The 25582-nt window shown below is 40.1% G+C and overlaps 1 protein-coding gene across 4 annotated transcripts in view; it reads left to right on the top strand.

Moving 5' to 3' along the window:
- Window positions 1-609: 609 nt before the first annotated feature.
- Window positions 610-25582, top strand: part of sptan1 (spectrin alpha, non-erythrocytic 1) — a 30446-nt gene continuing 5473 nt past the window's right edge. For 2 of the 4 annotated variants that reach the window (XM_026340277.1, XM_026340275.1), the window contains exons 1-43: window positions 610-746; window positions 8062-8301; window positions 8553-8678; window positions 9279-9419; window positions 9624-9904; window positions 9987-10131; window positions 10237-10391; window positions 10589-10724; window positions 11102-11203; window positions 11297-11434; window positions 11553-11663; window positions 11768-11845; window positions 11969-12124; window positions 12253-12457; window positions 12836-13017; window positions 13119-13362; window positions 13491-13613; window positions 13742-13959; window positions 14136-14228; window positions 14371-14505; window positions 16461-16609; window positions 17542-17740; window positions 17974-18078; window positions 18169-18201; window positions 18321-18356; window positions 18802-18849; window positions 20690-20781; window positions 20902-21046; window positions 21137-21318; window positions 21411-21510; window positions 21608-21805; window positions 21903-22049; window positions 22135-22238; window positions 22354-22516; window positions 22820-22834; window positions 23605-23736; window positions 23942-24079; window positions 24159-24263; window positions 24383-24591; window positions 24711-24831; window positions 24935-25056; window positions 25185-25317; window positions 25427-25525. In XM_026340277.1, coding sequence (XP_026196062.1) covers window positions 8065-8301; window positions 8553-8678; window positions 9279-9419; window positions 9624-9904; window positions 9987-10131; window positions 10237-10391; window positions 10589-10724; window positions 11102-11203; window positions 11297-11434; window positions 11553-11663; window positions 11768-11845; window positions 11969-12124; window positions 12253-12457; window positions 12836-13017; window positions 13119-13362; window positions 13491-13613; window positions 13742-13959; window positions 14136-14228; window positions 14371-14505; window positions 16461-16609; window positions 17542-17740; window positions 17974-18078; window positions 18169-18201; window positions 18321-18356; window positions 18802-18849; window positions 20690-20781; window positions 20902-21046; window positions 21137-21318; window positions 21411-21510; window positions 21608-21805; window positions 21903-22049; window positions 22135-22238; window positions 22354-22516; window positions 22820-22834; window positions 23605-23736; window positions 23942-24079; window positions 24159-24263; window positions 24383-24591; window positions 24711-24831; window positions 24935-25056; window positions 25185-25317; window positions 25427-25525 — 5781 coding nt within the window. In that variant the 5' untranslated portion in view covers window positions 610-746; window positions 8062-8064. The remainder of the gene's footprint in view (window positions 747-8061; window positions 8302-8552; window positions 8679-9278; window positions 9420-9623; window positions 9905-9986; window positions 10132-10236; window positions 10392-10588; window positions 10725-11101; window positions 11204-11296; window positions 11435-11552; window positions 11664-11767; window positions 11846-11968; window positions 12125-12252; window positions 12458-12835; window positions 13018-13118; window positions 13363-13490; window positions 13614-13741; window positions 13960-14135; window positions 14229-14370; window positions 14506-16460; window positions 16610-17541; window positions 17741-17973; window positions 18079-18168; window positions 18202-18320; window positions 18357-18801; window positions 18850-20689; window positions 20782-20901; window positions 21047-21136; window positions 21319-21410; window positions 21511-21607; window positions 21806-21902; window positions 22050-22134; window positions 22239-22353; window positions 22517-22819; window positions 22835-23604; window positions 23737-23941; window positions 24080-24158; window positions 24264-24382; window positions 24592-24710; window positions 24832-24934; window positions 25057-25184; window positions 25318-25426; window positions 25526-25582) is intronic. The other 2 variants (XM_026340278.1, XM_026340276.1) reach the window with 2 other exon arrangements.

The following is a 25582-nucleotide window of genomic DNA, read 5'->3' as shown; positions in this document are numbered from 1 at the left end:
TTTCTGCGTGTCTCAACTCTTATTTTCTGCTTGTCATATAGAGTTTACTAGTATTAAACCCAGCATAATGCATGTTAGTATTGGTACATGCAAATAGTGGCTGAGTCTGCTTCTTGTAGACATTTTCAGCCACATTAACTGCCAATAAGAAAACCATACTTAAATCATCATTCACAGTAACACTACACAATAAATAGGCAAAAGGTAAATTGTTATAACTACTCTAACTACTAGAGGTGTGCTCAGATTTGGGGATATATATTTTAGTTAACTTGCTGTCAGAGGACTTTAGATGGAAAATATATCTAACACTATATATTGGCTCATGCAAAATTATCCTTTTGTCTGCAAGGTGGTAGAATAAAAAATGGCTGCTGAAGATTTGTCAGATAACTTGATTATTGGGGTTATTATGTAAGAGCTAGAATGCTGAGAATGCTTTTCCAACACAAACTATGCACAAAGTCATCACAGCTCTATTGTCATTATGACACACAGTTTCTTATCAGAACATTACAATAATGTAATAATGTGGTTAGAATGAACTAGAGAAACAAATGGATGTTTGTGTTGAGCATGAGTCAGCTTCGTCTCTGTTCGGTATTGATCGGGCCTTTCCGTAAAGCTGCAGAAAATTACGTCACAGGAGATTAAAAAAACAGCCGTACCAGAGAGTAGCCTCGTCCGTCGTCGTCGAGCCACCTGGACAGCCACTATTTCTTAAGCTCTTTTGAAAACAAACCAAGGTACGAAAATGCACATATTATTATTAAGTTGCTCATTTTAACAGAGGCTCAGTTCACAATATAGACTGTGCTTTCCCAGCCGCCCTGATCTGTTATTTTAGTTTGTTTTCTGTGGCTGCTGCGATTACGCTAGGAGGCTAACGACAGGGTTAACGTTAGCTAGCTGCAAGAATTTCTTGTGAATTTACATATTATTATATTATTTACATGCATTTAAATTTAGCGACTTTACGGTGGGTAAAATACAAGCAAATAGTGCCAAACAAGGCTTTGCTTTTAAACGTTATATGGGTTAACTGCGAAATAAAAGCCATGTTAAGCATCATCTAGCTTAACAAATTACTTTAGCTTGTACAGACACAAAGAAAATGATCAATTATAAACATTCATATTTGACGTAGCGTTACTTAAAATGAGAAAAAAAAACCCGGACTGTAATCAATGGGTTTGTCATGGGCTACTGGCTGCTAGCTAGCCTGTTAGATGACACTGTAAATTTGCGGTAGCGTTAACGTTAAACAAATCTTGCTGTTCGGTATTTATTAAATTAGGCCTTTCCTTTGCGTTTTTCAATATGTGTTTTGAATCAATAAATCAAATATCGATGGAACAGCAATAGCAAGGGTGGAAGACCACATTAGCTTGTCGGCCGAAAGGGTGACGCCCAGTGCTGCTGGAAACCTTTGGACATATTCTCCACTTTTTATCCTCTGACTCACATTTATTTATCGTTATATAGTAACGTTATATTGCCACGGTTAATATTTCACGACTATTCTGTGCGGGTATTCTTAAATACACGAACACGTAAAGGGATACTTTAGTAAAATGTGTTGCCATTAGCTACGATGACTTGTTTTTAAGAAGTCCAAGGCCATAAAAAGACCATTTCCAACAGAACATAATATATTATAATAAAGCTTTATAAAGATGGTGTGTAGTTTGCATGAAGACGGTTGTGGACAGTAAAAGTAGATAACATTAAAGTGCTATCTTCTTCTCTGCTGCTAGTGCCCTGGTAAATGGTTTTAACTGGGTGGTGCCAAATTCCTCACATAGCTACTAGCCTGTGTGCTTTTCTAACCTTTAATGCAGACAGACAGTATTACTGGACATGAATGATGCTGCTGTGTGCTACAGAAACATAAAATGAAAACAAAATGAGACTAAATGATTCCCACATATTCCCAGGGCACATTACTTGTGCCTGGTACTGCCTCATATTAATTGTGTTACAGTCATCATTTGAATACATGTCATATAAACCTTGTTGTCCATGTTATGACTGACGCAGACAGAATGAGTTCTTATAAATCTGATCAGTTAGCTCCTAGTGGTTTGTAATGCAAAGTAGATGTATCACAACATTTAGTCCAATGCGTTACATATTGCCTGTGAGAGTGGTGATGCCCCACATAGAAAGTAGGCCTCCTGGTATCAAGGGCTCTCAGCTTGATGTTAGACCTGCAGATGTGCTATATCTTTGTAACTCATTGTCATTCTGCTGCTGGCATGTACTACTTTCCAGACATTTTGAGGCTTTGTTAAAAAGTTGAGTTCTTACCATGTCAAATGTACAGCAAATCGATTGACCTTATCATATTAAAGCTATAAAAGCACCATCCTATTGTGATTACTCACTACTAAAAAAGTGCACCTGTGCACGTTATTTAGTAAGGGCTCTAAGGTTTTTTTGTTTAGTTTTTTATAGTTATATAATTATGTTTCTTGTATTTTTTTTTCTCTAAAAATGTGTTGTTGTGTTCTGTCTCATCGTTGTAGCACTGTGATCCAAGAGGAACGTTGTTTCGTTTTACTCTCTACACGACCATATAGGATTGAAATGACAATAAAGAACCTTGAACATTGAACCTTTTACCAATTACAGTTGATATTATACCCTGTAGCCAACCAACAGATGCACCACACGTCGACATTTACTAAACCAAAACTCCAGGCAATAACCATGTTTACGTCTGTGTGCCTCTGTGTGTTTGTGTGTCATTGTGTCTTTAGTTTCGTACATGAGACGTGTAGACCAGTGATGATGTTGTTGTTGCTGAATAAAACGATGGGGCAGAGCTGGAGGGAGGGGTAGGAGGTATAGAGGAGCAAAAGACGCATGGGCTGGGCTGCATCTTGGCTTGCTCTGTTATACAGCAGTCACTGCAGGTGCAATGCGTCTGTGTGTGTTGCTGTAGATGACTTTTTGTTTTCTCGATCACTGAGATTTTGAAGGAGTGTACTACAGATGTACACACCGCTGCAGACTATGACGTTGATGTAGACCTCTGACAAGCTGGGATAGAGAGAATAAAACCTGAGGATCCAGATTGCTGTGTGAGGTTTGGGTTTGCACTATTTTTCATCCTGTCAAACTTTTAGATCAGTCAGTACAGTAATAGTTGATTTGATTTGAATGTCCTAAGGATTTGGTAAGTGGCTGCTGATAGGAACTATGCATGTCTGTCTCCAGAAGGTTCTTTTAGTCCTGGTTGATACCTACTGTGGCTGAACTAATTGGTTATTCTTTGGAATAATAGATTAGTTGATGTTATTGCATGCCTTTGATATTCTTTTTGTGAAAATGATGTGTGGTCTTATCTTAAATAGCGGTGGACACATTTCATAATTTGGCTCAGTTTGGATTCCTTCAGAAAACATTGACTTTGCGTACTTGTTAGTTTGCATACTCATTGATATTTGCTATTTATCAGTCTTATTAGAGAAGGGGACTGCTGAGTAACTGCTTTGGCTTTGTGGACTTGTAATTTATTTATTGACATCTGGTTGGACCTAGTTGAAATGGTTCTATTTTAGTCTGATCTAGTGGCCTTTTTTTTTTTTTTTTTTTATTTTTCTATATTATGTTCTATTATATTTTCAATATTTTGATATTAGAAAAGATATACGACAGAAGGAGATATATAGTAACCACAGCTTTAGTTCTTAAACTTCCTCCGTAGCTCTACAGGGGGTGTCTCAGTAGTCAGGTGTATGCTCCTTCCAGACTGTCATAGACTAAAATCTATGACAGTTGATGGAAACAATATCCGAGTATTAACTGTCCACTCTGAGCTGGTCGTCAACTAGTCTTTAACAGTGTTCCTTCCTTGAAATGAGTTAAGATTTATGTAGATTCTCAGTTCAGGTCTTCTATTTCCTGCTGATATTTTTTTTAGCTTTCATCCTGCAAGAGTTGCATCAGTATGAACCCTATTCATAACAACTGGTTCAGCAAATAAACTGAGAGCAGCCAAGAGAATGACTTCATCCACTCCTTTAAGGAGGTCTAATAAAAATGATTGATCTACTGTTAGGGCCTGGTCTTGCTTCATTGTAATGACAATGGCAAGAGTAGTTAGCAAGCAAATATCTATCTATTTAAGATAGTTTAGTATCGATTTCATATTTTTGAGTTCCACCCTGATTAATAACTTCTGACTTCATCGGCAGTCCAGTCCATGAAGCATATGTGGAATGTATCCTCTGGTCCAAACCTCCTGATCTCTACAAATGTTTAAACGGGCGTTGTTTTGGCTCAGTGTAGCAATGTGTTGTGTTTTTATAGCAGTTAAGTAGGTTTAGATTTTGCCATCCAGGAAGAATGCGTAGATATTGGTAGAAGCTGTCCAGTGAACATTGTTGTTAATGATCATTTTAATGGAGTGAATCAATAATCATTGCACTCGTTCATCTATCTGTACGCCCATGTTTTTATCTCTTATTCTCTTAGCACTCAGAGGCAGCATAGGATTTACATTATCTTTAAAATGTAGGGTTGTATCTCTCCCTCTCACATCAAACATCAAAAACAAAAACAATACAGCTACATTAGGAACAGTAAGATATAGTGCAGTTCTGGCCTCATTTGATTTAACTGATAATCAGATGACAAACTAGTATTTAAACTAGACTTAAAATACTTCTACAAAGTATTTTTGTAGTGATGATGTAAATAGCAATATGACAATAGCATAATTCAGCAGTCTGAAAGTAGCATTACTTTCACACTGTGAAGCTTTACATATTTTTTGGGGAAAAAATTAAATAAGAATATAGAATATAAATGAAGCATTTTCTTCATAGTAGTATTTATGGTCCATATTCTATTGTTTACCTGAGTCCCTCCTTGACAGCAGTTTTAATTCTTCGTCTTTCACCATGCCTGTTTGTTTGTAGGGTAATATTATAGCACATATTTTAGGCGAATCGTCATGAACTGAAGTTGTCAATATTGTAACTATGGACTTATGATGGCTAGAGATTATCACAATATATCTTTGACAGTACTATATAACACAGACCTAATTGCTAATAAATTTGCAAAATATCTACAACATGATGAAGTGAAGGAGTCTAGATATTTACTGAAGCTGTTGTAGTTATTATTATTATTATTATTATTATTATTACTATTTACAAAAAAGTATTAAGCAAGCAACATAACTGTTATGAAATTACAACCTGCAAGAATTGAAAGTTTACCTAATGTCTTTCCTATTTTTTTTGCAACAATGAGTGTCCACTGCAGTTCCAATCACACACACTTTACTGACGCTTCCTCTCAACAGCTGGTATGCCAACATTAGATACGATCCCTGTAGCTTTTTATGGTTTAGACTATGCTGTAACCACGGTGGCTGGATAGTGTAGTGGTAAGATCGCCGCCCACCTTGCGGGAGACCAGAGGGGTAGTTGTCCTTAGGCAAGACCTCCTTATGTTTACCCTGCCTTTACCTTGTACCTTGTAAGGCACTTTGGATAAAAGCGTCTGCCAAATGACTAAATGTAAATGAAAATATATCAGAGCTTCAGTAGCAGAATGCAGTCATTGAGGGGAGGTATTTTGTTTGGAGGGTTTTTATTATTTTAATTCCAGCCAATTTCCTCGGGTCACTAAGTCAGCTCAGGCTATATTAATGTTCTACAATGGATAATTGAACTTTGGAAAGCTGTCGACTGTAAGAGTCACATGCAGCTGGCAATGTTCAAAGTTCCCAACCAGCATTAAAATTTGAATATGAAATTGAAAAAAAGTAAGTGTTATGACTTCAGCTATCCATGGAAGAGAAGTTGACTGCACTGTTCACTGATATTAGTGTGGGGGTGTTTGAGTGAGAGAGAGCTGAAGAGAGGGAAAGCTGTTATCTAGACTTGCAAGATGGGTGGAAGTGCTATCAGCAGTTGCAGTTCTGTATTTAGGGGTGTCAGAGGGTTTACCAGCCCTACTCTTACACTAATTTTATCTCCTATTTCAGATATTCAATTAAAAGCAGACAAAGCAATAATCTGGAAAGAGCTTCTGTCTTTATGTTCTGTTTGTTATTAACAGGATGTCACGTGGGTGTATGATTTGCAGTGTCACTGCTGTGTTGTTAAAATCAAAGTACAGTCAATGTGCTCCTAGTACTTATAATGTGTTGTGTGCAAAGGGTTGTGTTTTTAAAATGCATTACTAGCCAGAGCCGCAGAAATAGAGCTAAACTAACTGAGAGTAGTTTCACTTAGACAGCAAGTCCCTGCTTGAGTGTTAGAGAATGTCAAATAACACGTAACCTTTCAGAGGAAAAAAAAAAAACTAGAATGAATGGATGTTAATGGATGTCTTACAGTGTCCCATCACTGACATAACTGTGCAGAATGAAACTAACATCAGTCAAACTCCCTAAGTTGAAATAAGCTCTCTGTGAACTGGGGCATGTTTTTAGTCGGGGGAAGGGCACTGATCAGCTTTCTGGACAGTCAATTTTTGCCATGCAGAGAGACGGCGGCACTAATCTGCTTACAGTAGCAGTATACTGTCATACTGTGTTGTTTGTGTTTGTTTGTGAGGATGCTGGGCTGCTTGCTTGTGTGGAAACATAAATGGTTCCTCTGCAGGCCAAAGCATGTCTGTTCATTGGAGCTAGATAAAAAGCCCAGCCATACTGATGACTACAGTAATCCTCCCTATCCATTGCTTTTTGCGTCACTATCTGCACCATCCACAAAAACACTTGTTCAACTGCATTAGACTGCACATATGCTCGTTGCCCTCCTTATGTGCTCAACTTGGACAGCTATGGTAATTGGGGTCTGGTTGACCTTGGTTTGGTTGTTTAGATGAGTGTGAAGAGGGGAGCAGGAATGGGCAGATTTTTGACCGAGGGCAGAGTGGCTTTCATTAAAACTGAGGGAGCATCATCCTATGTCCCACTCCAATTTCACTCCGGTATCTCTCGGACCACGAGTCTGAAGAATGCCCAAGCCACACCCAGAATGCTCTTTTCAGTCAAAAATAGGCCTATGCGCGTTTATGTAAGGTTACAGCCTTAGTTTTATGCAGATTTCTTCACTTGAATAAATGGGTTCTATTTGAGGAATTAGGAAGTACTAAGTTATATGTTTTTTTTTTTATGTGAATTTATTATAATTTCTCTCTGGATGCCAGTTGAAACATGAGAGAATGTTGATTTTAGGTAGGCTGCTAGATGGATATTACTTACAGTTTGTAGCTCCATTGGCCATAGAGCCAGAAGCACAGTATACAAAGAAGCTGACTGCAGCGATCCCATTGTGTGACGAAGCCTGGTTACTGTTCGTATGCGTGTGGAATTTCCGCCCCTGCCCCCAACTCCCATTTGGCATTTTAGTATTTCAGCTGCTGGCCGCTTGGTTTCTCAGCTCAGAGGCAGGATGGGAGTTTTTTTGTTTAGGCAAATGTACTTGTTGTTTGTATCCTGCACATTCTCATTCCAAGTTTCTGACAGAATGGTCATGGAGACAAAAAATAAATAAATAAATTTGCACGCTCACCTGCCTCACTCTCAATTTTCAAAAACCTGCTGAAAACAGAACTCTTTTGAATCTTTCTCTTCAATTTAGTCTTTCGCTGCACTTAAGAAAAGTTTCACTTATACCCCATGTAACTGAAGCAGCTCTTCCTAGAGCACTTAGTGCACATAGCTCTTCTCTTTAGCTTAGATATTTTGCTTGGTTTGTACCTCACTTGTAAGTTGCTTTGGATAGAACCATCTGCCAATTGACTAAATATAAGTGTAATAAGCTTCTTTCTTTCATTTGTTTGATCCTGAGCTTTTATATCATTAAAGACAAATGATGATGACTATATAGACTTTAGATTTATATAGTTATCGTTACACATGCCAGTACATTGGTTGTCTGTGCAGGTAAAATGTCAAAATATCACCCAAATAGAGTTCAGACATTCTGCCATGGATTCAGTGTAGAAGAAAAGTATTTAGTGGTTTCATCAGTGTTTAGAAATGAAGTATAACATATGCTATGTGTGTTTTTATATGTGTATTTCTAGAAAATGGATACTACAGGTGTCAAAGTACTGGAGACTGCTGAAGACATTCAGGAGCGCCGGCAGCAGGTGCTGGACCGCTACCGGCGTTTCAAGGAGCTGTCAATTATGCGCCGGCAGAAGTTAGAGGACTCTTACCGATTTCAGTTCTTCCGCCGTGACGCTGATGAGTTGGAGAAGTGGATCCAGGAAAAGTTGCAGATTGCCTCTGATGAGAACTACAAGGACCCATCCAATCTGCAGGTCTGTCAGCCTTGTGTTTGTTGTCTTTTTATGTATTTGATATAGAACTCTTCATGCGACCACTTGATCCCAAGGCTTGGAGATTTTCATTTTCAGGACAGGTATATTAATATAGACTGTTAACTCAAGCCATTGACACTGTACTAGAATTTATGGTACATATATAGATATGCTTTTGTTAATCTATATATTTGTTAATCTATATCAGTCTATTGGTTATATATATGTTTTTACCAAATTTGTTTTCACAGGGTAAACTGCAGAAACATCAGGCTTTTGAAGCTGAAGTTCAGGCCAATGCTGGCGCCATTATCAAACTGGATGAGACTGGGAACCTTATGATCAGCGAGGGCCACTTTGCTGCTGAGACCATTCGAGTAAGAGACACAGTGATAATTAAGATGCAGTCACATAAATATTCAGTATGTATATGTGATAAGTCACTGTGTGATCATAAGGGACTGGACAGTTATGCTGCATCACCAAGAAATAAATAGAATATTGCAGGCACATTGATAAACACCTCACCTGGCTTTGCTTCTTGCGTAACATGTCTACTGTTAACCCATTCCATCTAATTCAGTCCTACACGCCTTACCGGACACAACAGAGACCCATAGTTACAAGTCTCAATATGGCTGAGTATTTAAAAGTAGGTGATGGCTGCTGTGACTCCTGAGTGCTGTGAAAATTCTTCCAGAGTTATTTGTTTTTGATCAGCTTTCCTTTCTTGTCATTCTGTTAGGAAATGTACTTCAGATTCACATGTTCTGTGTATCAGATGGGTCAGCACAGAGGAATTCTGTTTTTAGGACAATATGTTTTTAGACTGATATGTTGGTATGAATTTGACATTTACAGTACAGGAGGAAAAGGACAGAAGTATCACATGTGATGTTTGTGCAGTTTATCTATCTTTTTAACATTTACTTTAACCTTCCTCTCGTCTTTTCACAACTTAAAAAAAAAAAATCTAGACTCGTCTTGAGGAACTACATCGCCTTTGGGACCTACTGCTCCAAAAGACCAAGGAGAAGGGCATGTGCTTACTGCAGGCCCAGAAACTGGTCCAGTACCTGCGTGAGTGTGAAGATGCCCTGGATTGGATCACTGATAAGGTCAGATTCACATTGTCAATGCTTAAAGCCCTGTCTGAGGTTTATGGTTACTTTGAACAAGGAACAAATGTCTTGACTTAGTATGTGGTGCCCATTGTGTTTTGTTACTCATTGTTCATTCTATATGTTAGAAATGACAAATGCAGGAAAATTAAATGCAGAAGTGTCTATATTGTTTAACCGATCTTCCACTTCCATGTGAAGGAGGCCATGGCCACCTCTGAGGAGCTGGGTCAAGACTTGGAGCATGTGGAGCTCCTGCAGAAGAAGTTTGACGAGTTCCAGACAGACCTTGCAGCCCATGAGGAACGTGTGAATGAGGTAAACCAGCTGGCAGCCAAGCTGATACAGGAGGCCCACCCTGAGGCTGAGCTCATTGTTCGCAAGCAGGACGAGGTCAATGCTGCTTGGCAGCGCCTGAAGGGCCTGGCTCAGCAGAGGCAGGCCAAGCTCTTTGGGGCTGCTGAGGTGCAGCGCTTCAACAGGTAAACAACACAGCGACACACCTAGACATTTATTGACTGATACATTGATATATTGATGACATGCTGTGTGTTCTGACAACAGGGATGTAGATGAGACCATCAGCTGGATCAAGGAGAAGGAGCAGCTGATGGCCTCTGATGATTTTGGTCGTGACCTGGCTAGTGTGCAAGCTCTGCTGCGCAAACATGAGGGTTTGGAAAGGGACCTTGCAGCTTTGGAAGATAAGGTAAGACAAATACTTCTCTGCATAATGTCAACACATATACAACTGCCATGAAGTTAGAAAGTTGAAGCTGTAATGTCTTATTGTCCCCCTGGTTACTTCAATTAGGTCAACACATTGGGTGGTGATGCAGAACGTCTGCAAGAGACTCATCCCCAAAATGCCTCCCAGATTCACCTGAAGAAGGATGAACTCATCACTAACTGGGAACAGATCCGTACTCTAGCTGCTGAGCGCCATGCCCACCTCAATGACTCCTACCGGTAAAATATCAGACACAATCTTGTGATAAACACATTGTCTTATGGGGAACGTTATTAAATGTACAGTTCAGCAAATAATAAATTCATTCAGCATGTTTTTATTTATGAATTTAAGCAGATGGGAACACAATCTTAAGCATATTTTAAACATGAAATGAGCTCACTCACTCCTGCCTTCTTGTGATAATGTCCTTCAGGCTGCAGCGTTTCACTGCAGACTTTAGGGATCTGACCAGCTGGGTGACAGAGATGAAGGCCCTGATCAATGCTGATGAACTGGCCAATGATGTGGCTGGAGCTGAGGCTCTACTAGACCGCCACCAGGAGCATAAGGTTGCTGCACACAGCTGTTTGAGATTTATTCTTTTTTATCTGATGACAATTTAGGTTCCAGGTTTGCATTCAAAATACAAAACATCATTTATTTAACACTTTCTATTTTTATAGAATTTCAGCTTTAATGGTGGCTTCCATTTCCTGTGGTAGCATTCTAAAATTGCATTCATTGCCTTTATTTACCTACAGTGCCCTTAATGTTTTTTACATTCTAATCATCTGTGAATATAGATAATAACTAGATAATTATTGATGGCTAGTAAAAAATCAGGGTTTACAGATCAAGTACAGATATACATTTTGTCTTACCACTTCACAAGGTAAATCCTCAAAATTATGTCAGTTCTAAGTGTTCTTCATGTTTTGTTTTTCAGGGAGAAATTGATGCCCATGAGGACAGTTTTAGAACCACTGATGACGCTGGCAAGGCCTTGTTAGACACAGGTCACTATGCCTCTGAAGAGGTTAAGGAGAAGGTAGGAGTGTGACAGCATCTTAACTTCTTTTGTGTGATGTTATTTGCCATCACGCTGCTATGTATCATGTTTAAAATCGTGTTTTGTGTGTAGCTGGGTGTCCTTGCTGAGGAGAAGGAGTCTCTGCTTGAGTTGTGGGAGGTTCGTAGGCAGCAGTATGAACAGTGCATGGACCTGCAGCTCTTTTACAGAGATACTGAGCAAGTTGACAACTGGATGAGTAAACAAGAGGTAACTTCTCAAATAAGCAAACAACAACACCTTAATTCTGAAAAGGATTACTGTGGTGGTATATTACTGGGTAGAAGTGTGCTTTTTTTTTTTTTAATTTTGTGTTTTTATTGTATAGGCTTTCCTCCTCAATGAAGACCTTGGTGACTCCCTGGACAGTGTAGAGGCATTGTTGAAGAAACATGAAGACTTTGAGAAGTCACTGAGTGCCCAGGAAGAGAAAATCACTGTATGTTACTTCAGTTTATCCACTTATGATTAAGATATCACCTTAAAGGCATTACGCAGAATACACTTCAATCAGTTTGTCTCTATGTATGCCTGTATGTTCAGGCCCTGGATGAGTTTGCTACTAAGTTGATCCAGAACAACCACTATGCCAAGGAAGATGTGGCTACCCGCAGAGATGCTGTAAGTATCACTGTCACCTTTTCTTAATCCCATGTAGAAACCGTCTCATGGACTAGCACGGAATGTCAAATCAGATAGCAGAAGTTTATCATGTAACTGTTCTCTTCTATCCCACATATTTAGCTGCTTAGTCGCCGCAATGCATTGCATGAGCGTGCTCAGTCACGCCGCGCTGCCTTGGAAGACTCTTTTCACCTGCAGCAGTTCTTCAGGGATTCTGATGAGCTAAAGAGCTGGATCAACGAGAAGATGAAGACTGCTACTGACGAAGCTTACAAGGTAGTTTTGGAGATTGTGTTCTGCAGTTAACATCCATTTTGAAATGCATTTGTATATTCCAGTGTTGCGCTCTCTTTTTATTTTTGTCCCATCTTTTAACCTCTGTGCTTCTGCTCATTTGACAACAGGACCCCTCCAACCTGCAGGGTAAGGTGCAGAAACACCAGGCTTTTGAAGCTGAATTGTCTGCTAATCAAAGCCGCATCGACGCCCTGCAGAAGTCTGGCCAGGAGCTGCTGGATGGAAAACATTACGCATCCACTGAAGTGGCTAGCCGCATGGAGGAGGTCAGCTCCCAGTGGAAGAAGCTTCTTGAAGCCACTGAACTCAAAGGTACTGAAAACACATGGATTGACCTCTTTTTCCGAACGGAAAATACTAGAGTTGCTGTTGCATATACATTGGTAAAAAAAAAGTATGTGAACCTTTTTTATATTATTTAAATTATATGGTTTTCTGCATTAATTTGTCATAAAATGTGATCTGATCAGTCAAGAGTATTAAAAATATAATGTGCCTAAAATATTTAGAAAATTTGTTATTATTTTATTCACATTATATTTAATATACTTGACTTAGATGAAAATCAGATCACATTTTATGATTAATTAATGCAGTAAACAATGACGTTCACATACTTTTTCTTGCCACTGTAGATGGATTATATTTCATACATTTTTAATACATTTATTTTCTGTCATTTTCTTTAAGGCATCAAGCTACGTGAGGCAAACCAGCAGCAGCAGTTCAACAGAAATGTAGAGGACATAGAGCTGTGGTTGTATGAGGTTGAAGGTCACCTGGCTTCAGACGACTTTGGAAAAGACCTAACCAGTGTCCAGAACCTGCAGAAGAAGCACGCGCTGTTGGAGGCCGATGTGGCTGCTCACCAGGTACCTTACACAAGGCATTCTTTATTATGGCATACTGATGCCTGATGATTTACTGTGCACTGCAGCAAATTTATAAATTGCCTTCTTAATGTTTCTCTTAGGATCGTATTGATGGCATAACTATTCAGGCTCGCCAGTTCCAAGAGGCTGGACACTTTGATGCTGACAACATCCGCAACAAACAGGAAGCTTTAGTTGTTCGTTATGAAGGTCTTCGTGAGCCTATGGCTGCCCGGAAGCAGAAACTGTGTGACTCTCTCAGGCTTCAGCAGCTGTTCAGGGATGTAGAGGATGAAGAGACTTGGATCCGTGAGAAAGAGCCCATTGCTTCCTCTACTAACAGAGGTATGACTAAGCAATGAACAGTCAGGCCACTGTGTTACACAGTGCCATAAAGTGACAAGACACAGTCAGTATAAATAAGCATTACATGTCTTAAAACATCTAATACATTTTCTTGGTGTTTTCCTCAGGCAAAGACTTGATTGGTGTCCAAAATCTGCTGAAGAAGCACCAAGCCTTGCAGGCTGAGATTACTGGTCACGAGCCTCGCATTAAGGCCGTCACCCAAAAAGGAGAGTCCATGATTGAGGAAGGTATTCATTCAAATTCTAAGCCTTGTTTGGTGTCTTTTGTGAGATAAGTGTGACCTTGTTAAGCAAGTGAAATACAGTCTTGATGTTTAAATGTGAGTCATTCATGCTTGTTCACGTTTGGTTCCCAGGGCACTTTGCTGGTGAGGATGTTAAGGCTAAGTTGGCTGAACTACATGGACGCTGGGATACTCTGAAGGCTAAGGCCTCCCAGAGGAGACAGGACCTTGAGGATTCTCTGCAGGCTCAGCAGTACTTTGCTGATGCAAATGAGGCTGAGTCTTGGATGAGGGAGAAGGAACCTATCGTGGGGAGCCCTGACTACGGCAAAGATGAGGACTCTGCTGAGGTACATAAATGGAAGGGATGCTGGTTATTTATCCTCTGCAAAAACTTATATAAATTAAAATAATGACAATGGAACAAGTGGTTAAAAAGTAAAGGATCAAGTTACAAACAGCTATTGTAAGTTTTATTTGTTTGTTTTTCAGCATTTACTTGAACTGAATAGTTTGTCTTCCACAGGCTCTGCTGAAGAAGCATGAGGCTCTGATGTCTGACCTGAGTGCCTATGGAAGCAGTATACAGTCCCTGAAGGAACAGGCCCAGTCCTGCAGGGTAATATTTTATCCACCTCTACAGCTCAACTCTGCACATGTGCTCAGCTCGTTGGGAGAGGGGTTTACTGTACAGAAAATCTTGTGACTAATAATCACATGAACAGAAATCAGTGACGCAAATAGTTTGTTTAATTGAACAGCAACAAGTGGCACCAACTGATGATGAGACTGGGAAGGAGCTGGTCCTGGCCTTATATGACTACCAGGAAAAGAGCCCCCGTGAAGTTACAATGAAGAAAGGGGACATCCTTACTCTGCTCAACAGCACCAACAAGGTATTGGGCTATAAGTATTAATATTCTTCTTGTCCTGTTTTTACACACCAACTATTTATTATTTACATGGCCTGAATTTCAGTATGGGATTGCAGGTATTGGGCATAACGTCTTCTTCAGATATCTTATAATGCAGGAAAGTATCCGTATCAGTGATATAACATACAAGCGTGCAAAAATGGGCCGCTGGCTAAAACATAAATATCCATTAACCAAGGTTGAAGTTGGCCATTAAAAAAAAAAAAAAAGCAAGATACAGAAAGGACTAGTGCAAATGAAAGTGCAAATGATATCAACGCTGACAAAAATGAAACGGCAGTCAAAAGACAAGTGTCATGCTAACTGGCCTTATAACAACATTGTAATGATTTGCTCAATTTTATTTTATTTTTTAAATGTGGCCTTAAAGTGTGGTGCTGAGACTTTTACCAGCTGATCTTAGTAAACATACAGAACTTTAAGTCGCCACTCAGACTGCAAATAGTGACTACTGTTACTTAAAGGGTACATCCCATACTTGTTGACATTCATTTCATGACTTTATTTTTTGCCCTAGTTTTGTAATTGGCATTGAGTATTGTGGAATTTCATTGTAATGGTGTTAACTACCAAATATCCGGTATTGTGACATCCCTATAATAATCAATATATATTGACATCAGAATAATCTAGGCTATTTGTGGCAGCAAAACAATGTATTTGGAATTTAGTAACAAATAGTAATAAACTACAATTTGTTCATGGTAGTGAAGTGCATGTCATCCAGTGCCACAATGTTTATAGTTCGTTATCTGTTTTTACGCATATTGAAGACTCAATTATAGTTGTTAGATCTTATGCTCAAAATATCAATTTGTATTTTAAAATTGCATAAAAAGGCATACAACCAGATTAAGTCAGCCATACAAGCAGCTAAATGATAGAGGTGTACAATATCATCCCGTCCATGCTAATACCAGTATAAATTGTTATTTCGGGAAGTGTAATTTTGCATTATCAATGATGTAGCCATATCATGTTATGTTATGTTTTGACGCATTTATGATCATCAGCATGTAAAACAATGACACAAGCCCACTGTTTAAAATGAGAGCAGCATGTCAGGCAGAGTGACAGAAGGTAAGATCATTACAGAGTAATGCCACCTTGTTTTAAATCAAATTCTGCCAGAAGTCTACAGTAAATAAGTCACTTTCCACTGTAGATTTCCTCTATTTAAACAATTCACTCTGTGTATCAGCTGTATCTCTCTCCACTCTTTTCCTTTCCAACACTTTTCCTCTCTACTCTGTGCTGTCATTCTGCAGCTACACGAACATAACTGGGAAAAAAAGTCAGAAAGCAGCTTGCATGTAAACTGTTCCTACTTTAGAAAGCTACTTTCTCTCAGTAACCTGGTTACTTATAGGTATGTAAATGCAGTCAAGGACAGTAGCCCACCAGAATAGAAGAATGGAAAATGCCCTTCAGTTTGTTTGCTCTAAAAAAAATCTGTTTCACTGATGAAACATTGTTAATTCATTTTTTTCTATATCATCATAAAATTAATACAATAGTCTTTGAAATATTGAGTCTATATCTCCCACACCAACTAATCTCCAACTAAACTCTGTATTGCTATGGATTCTCTAAGTTCTGACTGGGAGGTTCAAAGTGAATTTCATAGAGGAACGTTTACATCTGTTCTCAAATGAGCCACTGAGATATGATGCATGGTATGCCTTCATTTTGAGAAATAACAACGTGAATATAGACAGTGTATTCTCACTATGTCGTAGTATAGTCTCTGAGCTGAGTATTCATGAAAATTAGTATTTGTTTCTGATGCACATTTATGACTTTATCTATCCATGTTTCTATACTGTGTGTACAATCTATGTGTGATCCTCACTTGATTTACATCAAAGTGTCTCATCAGCATCTCTTAATATTGCCCCCTCTCCTTCGTGCTGCAGGACTGGTGGAAGGTGGAGGTGAACGATCGTCAGGGTTTCGTTCCTGCTGCTTATGTGAAGAAGCTGGACCCCACCCAGTCCTCTTCTAGGGAAAACCTGCTGGATGAACATGGCAGCATTGCACTGCGCCAAGACCAGATTGAGAACCAGTGAGGAATTTTTAATTTAAACAATTTTCTCTTTTCCTACTAGATCTAATTGTTTTTCTTAAACGTTTCTTATTTTCTCTGCTTCGGATTCTTTACTTCCATCAAATCATATTTTCTGCTCAGCTTTTAACACTAATAACCGTGTCCTTGGCTTCTGTTTCCTCTGCTGTCCTCTTGCTGTACTTAACAAACTAATCTTGTCTTGCTGTGTACACCTTGCCTTGCTGCTGAGCAGGCTTGTCACCAAGGAGGCCTGCAGCGTGTCTGTGCGCATGAAGCAGGTGGAAGAGCTGTGAGTAGGAACCAGTGTCACACTGCGTGTTCTTGTGATCATGACACCACTGAACATCATCAACTGTTTTACATTCCCTCCCGCCCCAAAAGGTCTTCCCCTTGTCGTATCTTTGTCCACCTCACCATTGTCTTCTATTCAGCACAGGGATAGAAGTACCGTTGATGCACACCTTTCTCATCCTTCTCATCCTAGGCTTGTCTATGGATGTTCATTTGTGATGTTCCTTTCTTTTACTGTATCATAAATCATGATTTGTCACATCATGTGTTCTGTTCTTCACACAGTGTACTTGATTTATTTGTACAGTATCTGATAAAATATATCTCATACAGTGGACATGTCAAACTTGCCTTTTGTTTCAGCCACTAACTTACTATGTTTTGCTAGCATTTAAACATTGCCAGCAAACATTATCATATCTTATTTTTGCTCTGAGGAAAGATTTCTCCTTGGCATCCAATAATAATAATATCAAATTGTCTTTAATAAGCATTTGTTTGCACGTTTTAGTCAAACATTTGAAGCTCATAAATGAATCACACAGTGTGAGGCCTTCTCCTCATGTTCTATGTACACAGGCTCCCAACATATGCGTCTGTGTTTTTGTCATGTCACTGACATATCCCCTTTTTTCAAGGTATGGCACTCTGTTGGAGCTGGGAGAGAAACGCAAGGACATGTTGGAGAAGAGCTGCAAGAAGTTCATGTTGTTCCGTGAGGCGAATGAGCTCCAGCAGTGGATCAATGAGAAGGAGAGCACCCTTACTAACGAAGAGGTTGGCTCTGACCTGGAGCAGGTTGAGGTCCTGCAGAAAAAGTTTGACGACTTCCAGAAGGTAATGTCCACTTTTTAAAAAATGTTTTCCTTTAAAGTTTTCACATGACATCTGTCACATGTCATTATGAGCTTCAGTTACTATCATTCAGCATTTCTTTCACTGGTCTCTTGGCCTTACTGCTAGTACTCTAAAACTAAGTGGTTTCACTTTGGCTTTGTGTGGCTGCTGTGTTAAGACATCAGTTCAACGCCACGTCTCACAGGAAGTGTACCATCTTTTGCTTTGTGCAGGACCTGAAGGCCAATGAGTCTCGCCTCAGGGACATCAACAAAGTGGCATCTGAGCTGGAGTCTGAAGGCCTTATGGCTGAAGAGGCCCCCATGGTTCAGGCACAGGTAGTTTCTTTCTCCAAGAGCAACTGTGTGAACAGTCTTCCATGTTTTTGATATAAATTATTGAGATTATGTTTTTTTTCTCATTTGCAGCAACAGGAGCTGCTTGGTGCTGCTCCTGGCAAGGTCAGGATCATTTCAGTAATTTACCTACACTTTGCTGGATGTTTTAAGAAACATTTCAAGTATATCAACGGTTTAATTTATGCTTACCAACTGACTTTATTTATTTATTTTTTTAACAGGATGAACCTGATTCTAAGACTGCATCACCATGGAAGGTAAGCTACATCTAAATCTGTCTCCAGCAGACGTGCTCAAGCATTTAGTTGTTTGATAGTTTTTAGATGCAATAATATTATAAGACACATCAACTGCAAAGATTTGACAAGCTGTCAGTCTGGATGTATGACTGTCATGACTTTTCATCAGCCTTGATTTGATGTTTAATTGTTTGGTGTGGCATCTAATCCAGTCATGTTACCAGTATGGAGCTTAATGATTCTCAGGCCTTTCTGATATTTAAATTATTCTCAATCATTAATTGGGACTAGTTTGTTGATTCTACCCTAGTGGGGGTTGCCTCGCCCACTACATGCTGATTGGTGGGCCAACTGTTTGTTGGCAAGTCTCTACCCGGGAGTTTCAAAAACTCTTGACTGGTGTGGTGTTTTCCTTTTTTTTGTCTCTCCCTTTTCTGATAATTTTGTTCACCTCTGACTATAGAATATACGGTTGGCTGTTCAAACAACGGCTAACTTTAATACTATCAAGGTAAGATGAACTAGTCCACCCTGCCATTTTGAACTGTTTCTCCCCTTGCTCATGTGTCCATTGTGATCAAAAAACTAACTTTGTCATCATGGTTTCCGTTTGGTGTTGAATGGTCTGTCTCTTCCTGTCCTCTGAAACCTGACTAGTGTTGTCAGTGTTTAGTTCAGTTGCATTCTGTTTCCTGCAATTTACCTGTTATCATGCACTTTTACTGAGTGACTGCTCATATACTGCTGATCTTAGGGTATAGGTCTAGCTTTTTGCTCGTAGTTTCTTTGTTCTCCTAGTGTGTATTACTCTTACAAGGTGTTCAGTGCTGTGCATGTCATCCTCATCATTCATTTGCCTTTGTTTGTCCAGCATGTCAAACAAATAAGCATGCATGCATTTTCATCTAAGGTAAATACAGTGTACAGGGTTTTTGCTGGTGTTTAAAAAGTCTAAATTCAAAAATCCAAACATGGGACATGCTATGGGACTCTATATGTTTAAAAACATAAATAGTCAGGTTAAATGTAAAAGTAAGAAAAACAAAAGGGAAATATTTTACAGGAAGAAACAATCGCGGATAAAGGATTAAATGGTTTCGTTCACAGCTTATTATACTTCATTCATAGCTCTCTCATACACACTGGACACAGACAGGGAAGTTATTAAATTTGTTGCCAGATACTTTTTTAAAAAGGTTGGTAAAGGGGTCTGTGTCGCTAAATCAGTGACACTCACAGGACACTCCATCGGCTTAGAAGTGCAAATAAAAAGCAAACTGCATTGTGCAGCACCACTGCAGTGTTACTCGATATCCTTTATAGTTATTTCTCACGCAGATAAAAATTAGGTTTTAAATTCCCTTCAGAGTCATCTAACAAATTGACTTGATGAAACCTGCAGAAACCCTGGTATACAATACATAATAAAATGTCTTTGAGATGGTGCAATATTGAATGGTTTTAGTGTGTCTGTTGTTATTTTTAAGATAAAGGGTATGGTATATGATCTTATGTACACTTAAAAACAAACAGATTAGAGATCCTCCAGAATATGGGCACCAAAGTACAACCTTGATGCAGTAAAAATCTGTTACCTATTATTTTCAGTTAAGGCTAATTGAATGCATCTTCGAACAAATCAGCTTTATGAGCTCATCCGTTTGATAAGAAGCCTGAACAAGTAAAGTTGATCGCAGCTGCAGCAGTGGTTAGGAGGTAAAGGAAGAGCCAAACTAAAAGTGACACAGAGGAGTGGCTGTGCTCAAATGATGTGACGCAGATCCTTCATTTATATGATAACTTTCGTTGAGAGATTGACAGACCAGCGCTGCTGACTTAGCACAAGGATTTTTCTCCACAGATTTGTATGAAGGGTGAATTTTTGTTGTTTCATTATAGCTTAATTAGTCCTGTTTTTCAAATTAAGTGGCTTCATTCTTGGGCTTAAAAGAACCACACCTGTATTAAATAGGCAAGATGATGATTACTGAACTTCTTTATATCAAGCAGTAATAACTTAATGTAAATGTGAATATCTATAGATCACCAGTTAAGTCACAAAAAAAGCCTCCACAGTACTACAGGAGATCCACCAGAGATCTACTCTGTATCATAATTCTTGTTGTAACTGTATCGTATTTAGTATTTCTTACCTCACATGAAACTTGATCCTATTACACATCTATGATCTTTATAGATGTGCTATGTAACACAGTCACTCATTGAATCCTGCTCTGCAAATGTATGTAGAGGGGTACAAATGTTTGCTAATTTCTAAAAACTAGAAAAAAGTAGCTGCAGAAGGGATGAACAAGTACTGTTAGGTGTTGACTGTTTTGTCTTTTATGTAGGAGCTAAATAATCGCTGGCGGTCACTGCAGCAGCTGGCTGAAGAAAGGAGCAACATGCTGGGCAGTGCCCATGAGGTGCAGCGATTCCACAGGTATGAACCAGACGGGCATCTGACCTCTGATTAAGAACGTGTGCGTTCATGCACATAATATCAGCATCGCAGTTACACATAACAGATCTTTGTCAACTTGGACCAACTGTGTCTCCACAGGGATGCTGATGAAACTAAAGAGTGGATTGAGGAGAAGAACCAGGCACTCAACACTGACAATTACGGCCATGACCTGGCCAGTGTTCAGGCTCTGCAGCGTAAACATGAAGGCTTTGAGAGAGACCTGGCAGCCCTCGGTGATAAGGTCAGTCACATAACAATTTAGCTTAATGTAAGATTGTCTTTTTGTTTTAAAAATTTCCCCTGACACTTGCTTTCCTGCTCCTTTGCCCAGGTGAACTCTCTTGGTGAGACAGCAGAACGCCTGATCCAGTCACACCCAGAGGCAGTGGATGATATCCAGGAGAAGTGCACTGAGCTGAACACCGCTTGGAGCAGTCTGGTGGGCCGTGCCGATCAGCGCAAAGACAAGCTCGGCAACTCCCATGACTTGCAGCGCTTCCTTTCTGACTTCAGGTTAGGAGAGAACAGCCTGTGAATAGCAGTGAGACTGAGACATCTTAACATACGAGTTATGTTGTTGACTGTAATTCTTCATCTGCACCCAGGGATCTGATGTCCTGGATTAATGGCATTCGAGGGTTGGTATCTTCAGAGGAGCTGGCCAAAGATGTGACTGGAGCTGAGGCTCTTCTGGAAAGACACCAGGTGCTGAATTCTTCCTTTGTATTTTGGTACAAAAATACAGATGTCAGTCCATCTAACTCTGCCCACACATCCTCCTTCCTTCTTTACATCTTTCTAGGAACACCGCACAGAGATAGATGCTCGTGCTGGTACCTTCCAGGCCTTCGAACAGTTCGGTCAGCAGCTGCTGGCACGCGGCCACTACGCCAGTCCTGAGATTCAGCAGAAACTAGAGGCTCTAGATTGTGAGCGTGCTGACCTGGAGAAGGCCTGGGTGCAGCGTCGCATGATGTTGGACCAGTGTCTCGAGCTCCAAGTAATTCAAAGTGTTGAGCCATGAGATTATGTTATGTCGCCGCTCACAATTATCGTTGTCTCTCCAGTGACTGACAGTTGTGTCGCTCTCTCCACAGCTCTTCAACAGGGACTGTGAACAGGCTGAGAACTGGATGGCAGCTCGTGAAGCCTTCCTGGCCAGTGATGACAAAGGTGACTCCCTGGACAGTGTGGAAGCCCTCATCAAGAAACATGAAGACTTTGACAAGGCCATTAATGTGCAGGTCCGTAAGCCGTTTCACCACTGAGTGAAAACTTCTCATCTGATGGGTAATTCTGTAAATAATTAAATGTCACCCTGCTATACAGGAGGAGAAGATTGCTGCTCTGCAATCCTTTGCTGATCAGCTGATTGGAGCTGACCATTATGCTAAATCTGATATCTCAAACCGCCGCAATGAAGTCCTTGACCGGTAGGATTGGATTTATTTATGGATATGCAAAACACACCAGTCCACTCACTCAATGCAACTAACCCAAATGCATTGAAACCATTTTTTAATCATAAACTTCATATCTGTTTAAAAGGTGGCGCCGACTGAAGGCCCAGATGATTGAGAAGCGTTCCAAGCTGGGTGAATCCCAGACCTTGCAGCAGTTCAGCCGGGATGTGGACGAGATAGAGGCGTGGATTAGTGAGAAGCTGCAGACTGCAACTGATGAGTCCTACAAGGACCCAACTAACATCCAGGTACCCTTTTATCTTTTACTGGTTCAGGCCAGACTCGGCACAGATGGTCTGAATTCTAAACATAATTCACTAAAGCTCTTCAAAGAAATATGTAGAAGAAGAGTTCGGATTAGGAAACATTTTCTTAGATCATAACACATTTTTATTTTGGCGACTCAGCTGAAAAAATAAGCCGGTGTGTGATTTTTAGCTACATTCTGTCTTTATTAATGATTCTTCTTTACCAGTTTCAAATCCCTCACCTTATCTTCTCTGAAGTCAGACTGAATCTTTCTCCCACTGTCTTATGTTTTTCTTTTCTAGCTGTCCAAGCTGCTGGTAAGTTTGAGTAGTATGTCAGCTGACTAACAACCGAGCAGGTTGTCCGCCATGTGTCAGTGTCTTTGCTATGTGTGTAGACATGACATAAAACAAGCACCCCATCCATCTTGAGTTTGTCCCTCATCAGTACTGTTGAGTGCCAGCTTCTTTTCCGTTTGACTTTTAATTGTGTGGATTTTGTCTTTTTTTTTTTTTTTTTACCTTAACATTTGGTCTTAGTTGTGTATTTGTATTTTAGTCAACATTTGTTTTGTCATTGAAGGCTACTAGTTGTTGGGCGTGGCTTCCATTTTTATTAGCAGTTCTTGAGTGGGGTTGTCTTTAAACTTGCTTTAAATTGTTGAGTCAGCAGTCAAAACTAATTCAATTCGACCTGGAAATAAAGTAAAGTTGAATGATTTGTGACTGGTAGCAGTCACAGCACATTTAATGTACCTGATCTTTAACAATCTTAAAACCTGTGGAAATATAGAAAAATACAAACATAAAGCAACTTTGAAGTAACTCTTCCTCAAATAGGTTTTCTCAATCAGCTCTGTTGCAGATGTTTTTTGTTATTAACTTGTTTGTCCTGTGTGTCTGTCGGTCTCCAACATGCTGGGAACTTTAATTTCAGTGTATTTATGAAAGCATATTTGAACATTAAGTATAAAATGATTTCAGTGTAAAGAGAGTTTTTGATATTTACATCATAAATCAGGAGCTTGGCTACCTCATGGTTCTTAAGTCTTATCTATGTTTTTTTTCCTCCCTGTCTGTGTTGTCAGAGTAAGCATCAAAAACATCAGGCCTTTGAGGCCGAGCTGCACGCCAATGCAGACAGAATCCGTGGAGTTATTGATACTGGCAACGCCCTGATCGAGAGAGGAGCCTGTGCTGGCAGCGAGGACGCAGTGAAGGTATCTTCATCATGTTAATGTACAATATATATACATATATACAGTCAGCTGATTTTTAGCTGAATGAATCATGTAAGAGCCTGAGACAGAGTCAAAACTAGAGCTGAGGTACGTGTTCTAGAATCACGCTGATAAGAACAAATGTTTGATGGCTCTTCATGTGCTTCACCAAAGTGTGAAAAATGTGACTTCTCTGTTTTCTCAGGCACGCCTCAACGCTCTGGATGAACAGTGGCAGTTCCTCGTCAACAAGTCTGCTGAGAAGAGCCAGAAACTGAAAGAGGCCAACAAACAGCAGAACTTTAATACGGGCATCAAGGACTTTGACTTCTGGCTCTCTGAGGTAAGCTGTAGAGGCAAACGCTCAGATTATCTTCTGTTCTCTAGCGTGTTGAGGTCTGATGCATGTTTCTATTTCTCAGGTGGAAGCCCTTCTTGCCTCTGAGGATTATGGTAAAGATCTGGCTTCAGTCAACAACCTGCTGAAGAAACACCAGCTGCTGGAGGCTGATATTTCTGCCCACGAGGTCCGTAGCTCACTACTACAAATGAATATGAAAGTTGAAGCTAGTGAAGAATATGTCAAATACATTAAATAAGAAAATATATTCACATTATCCACTGACCATCTCCGTTCTTCCTGCAGGATCGTCTGAAGGATCTGAACGGCCAGGCTGACAGCCTGATGGCCAGCAACGCTTTCGACACCACGCAGGTGAAGGACAAGCGTGACGCCGTTAACGGCCGCTTTGCCAAAATCAAGAGCATGGCTGCAGGCCGTCGAGCTAAGCTCAACGAGTCCCACCGCCTACATCAGTTCTTCAGGGACCTGGATGACGAAGAATCTTGGATCAAGTAAGAGTTCCCCCTCAGTTCCTGTTATGTTGAGTATCAGGAGTGAAAATTAGATCTTCTTAGTTTTATTTCTTTATGAAATTTAAGATACAAATATTTTTGCCCTCGATCTCACATAGAGAGAAGAAGTTGCTTGTGAGTTCGGAGGACTATGGACGTGATTTGACAGGTGTACAGAATCTGAGGAAGAAACATAAGAGACTGGAGGCTGAGCTGGGAGCCCATGAACCAGCCATTCAGGTAGGGGAGTTTTGCTCCTCCAAGTTATTAACTGAAACTGTTGCAGTTATATACTGGGCAGTTGTATTCAGTGAGCGAGTGTCTTTGTTCTGTGTGCTCCCAGTCTGTGCTGGACACTGGAAAGAAGCTGTCCGATGACAACACCATCGGCCAGGAGGAGATCCAGCAAAGACTTGCCCAGTTTGTGGACCACTGGAAGGAACTCAAAGACCTCTCTGGAGCAAGGTAGGCCTGAGTCACACACTCACAATGATGGACAGGTGCAGACTAGGACACAAACACACCGATAGAAATGGGTGAGCAAAATGTGTGTGTGTGTGTGTGTGTGTGTGTGTGTGTGTGTGTGCCCCCAGGGGACAGAGGCTGGAGGAGTCGCTGGAGTACCAGCAGTTTGTGGCAAATGTGGAGGAAGAAGAAGCTTGGATTAATGAGAAGTTGAATCTAGTGGGGAGTGAGGACTATGGAGATACACTGGCTGCTGTGCAGGTGCTTTTCAGACGCAGACACTCGGTTACATAACAATCAGTGCTTGTTATGTACTGTAACTATTGATGATGAGCTTTACTGAGTGCCAGGACACCTTTCTTCTCAACAGGGTCTGCTGAAAAAGCATGAAGCATTTGAGACTGACTTCACTGTGCACAGGGACAGAGTGAACGATGTGTGCGCTAATGGAGAGGAACTGATTAAAAAGGTACTCGAATACACAACAAACAAACTTTTCAGAGCAATGAAATAATTGTCTGTGAAT

Source organism: Anabas testudineus, chromosome 22, assembly GCF_900324465.2.
Source record: "Anabas testudineus chromosome 22, fAnaTes1.2, whole genome shotgun sequence".
Taxonomy (NCBI): Eukaryota; Metazoa; Chordata; class Actinopteri; order Anabantiformes; family Anabantidae; genus Anabas; species Anabas testudineus.
This window is presented reverse-complemented; position numbering and strand designations above follow the sequence as displayed.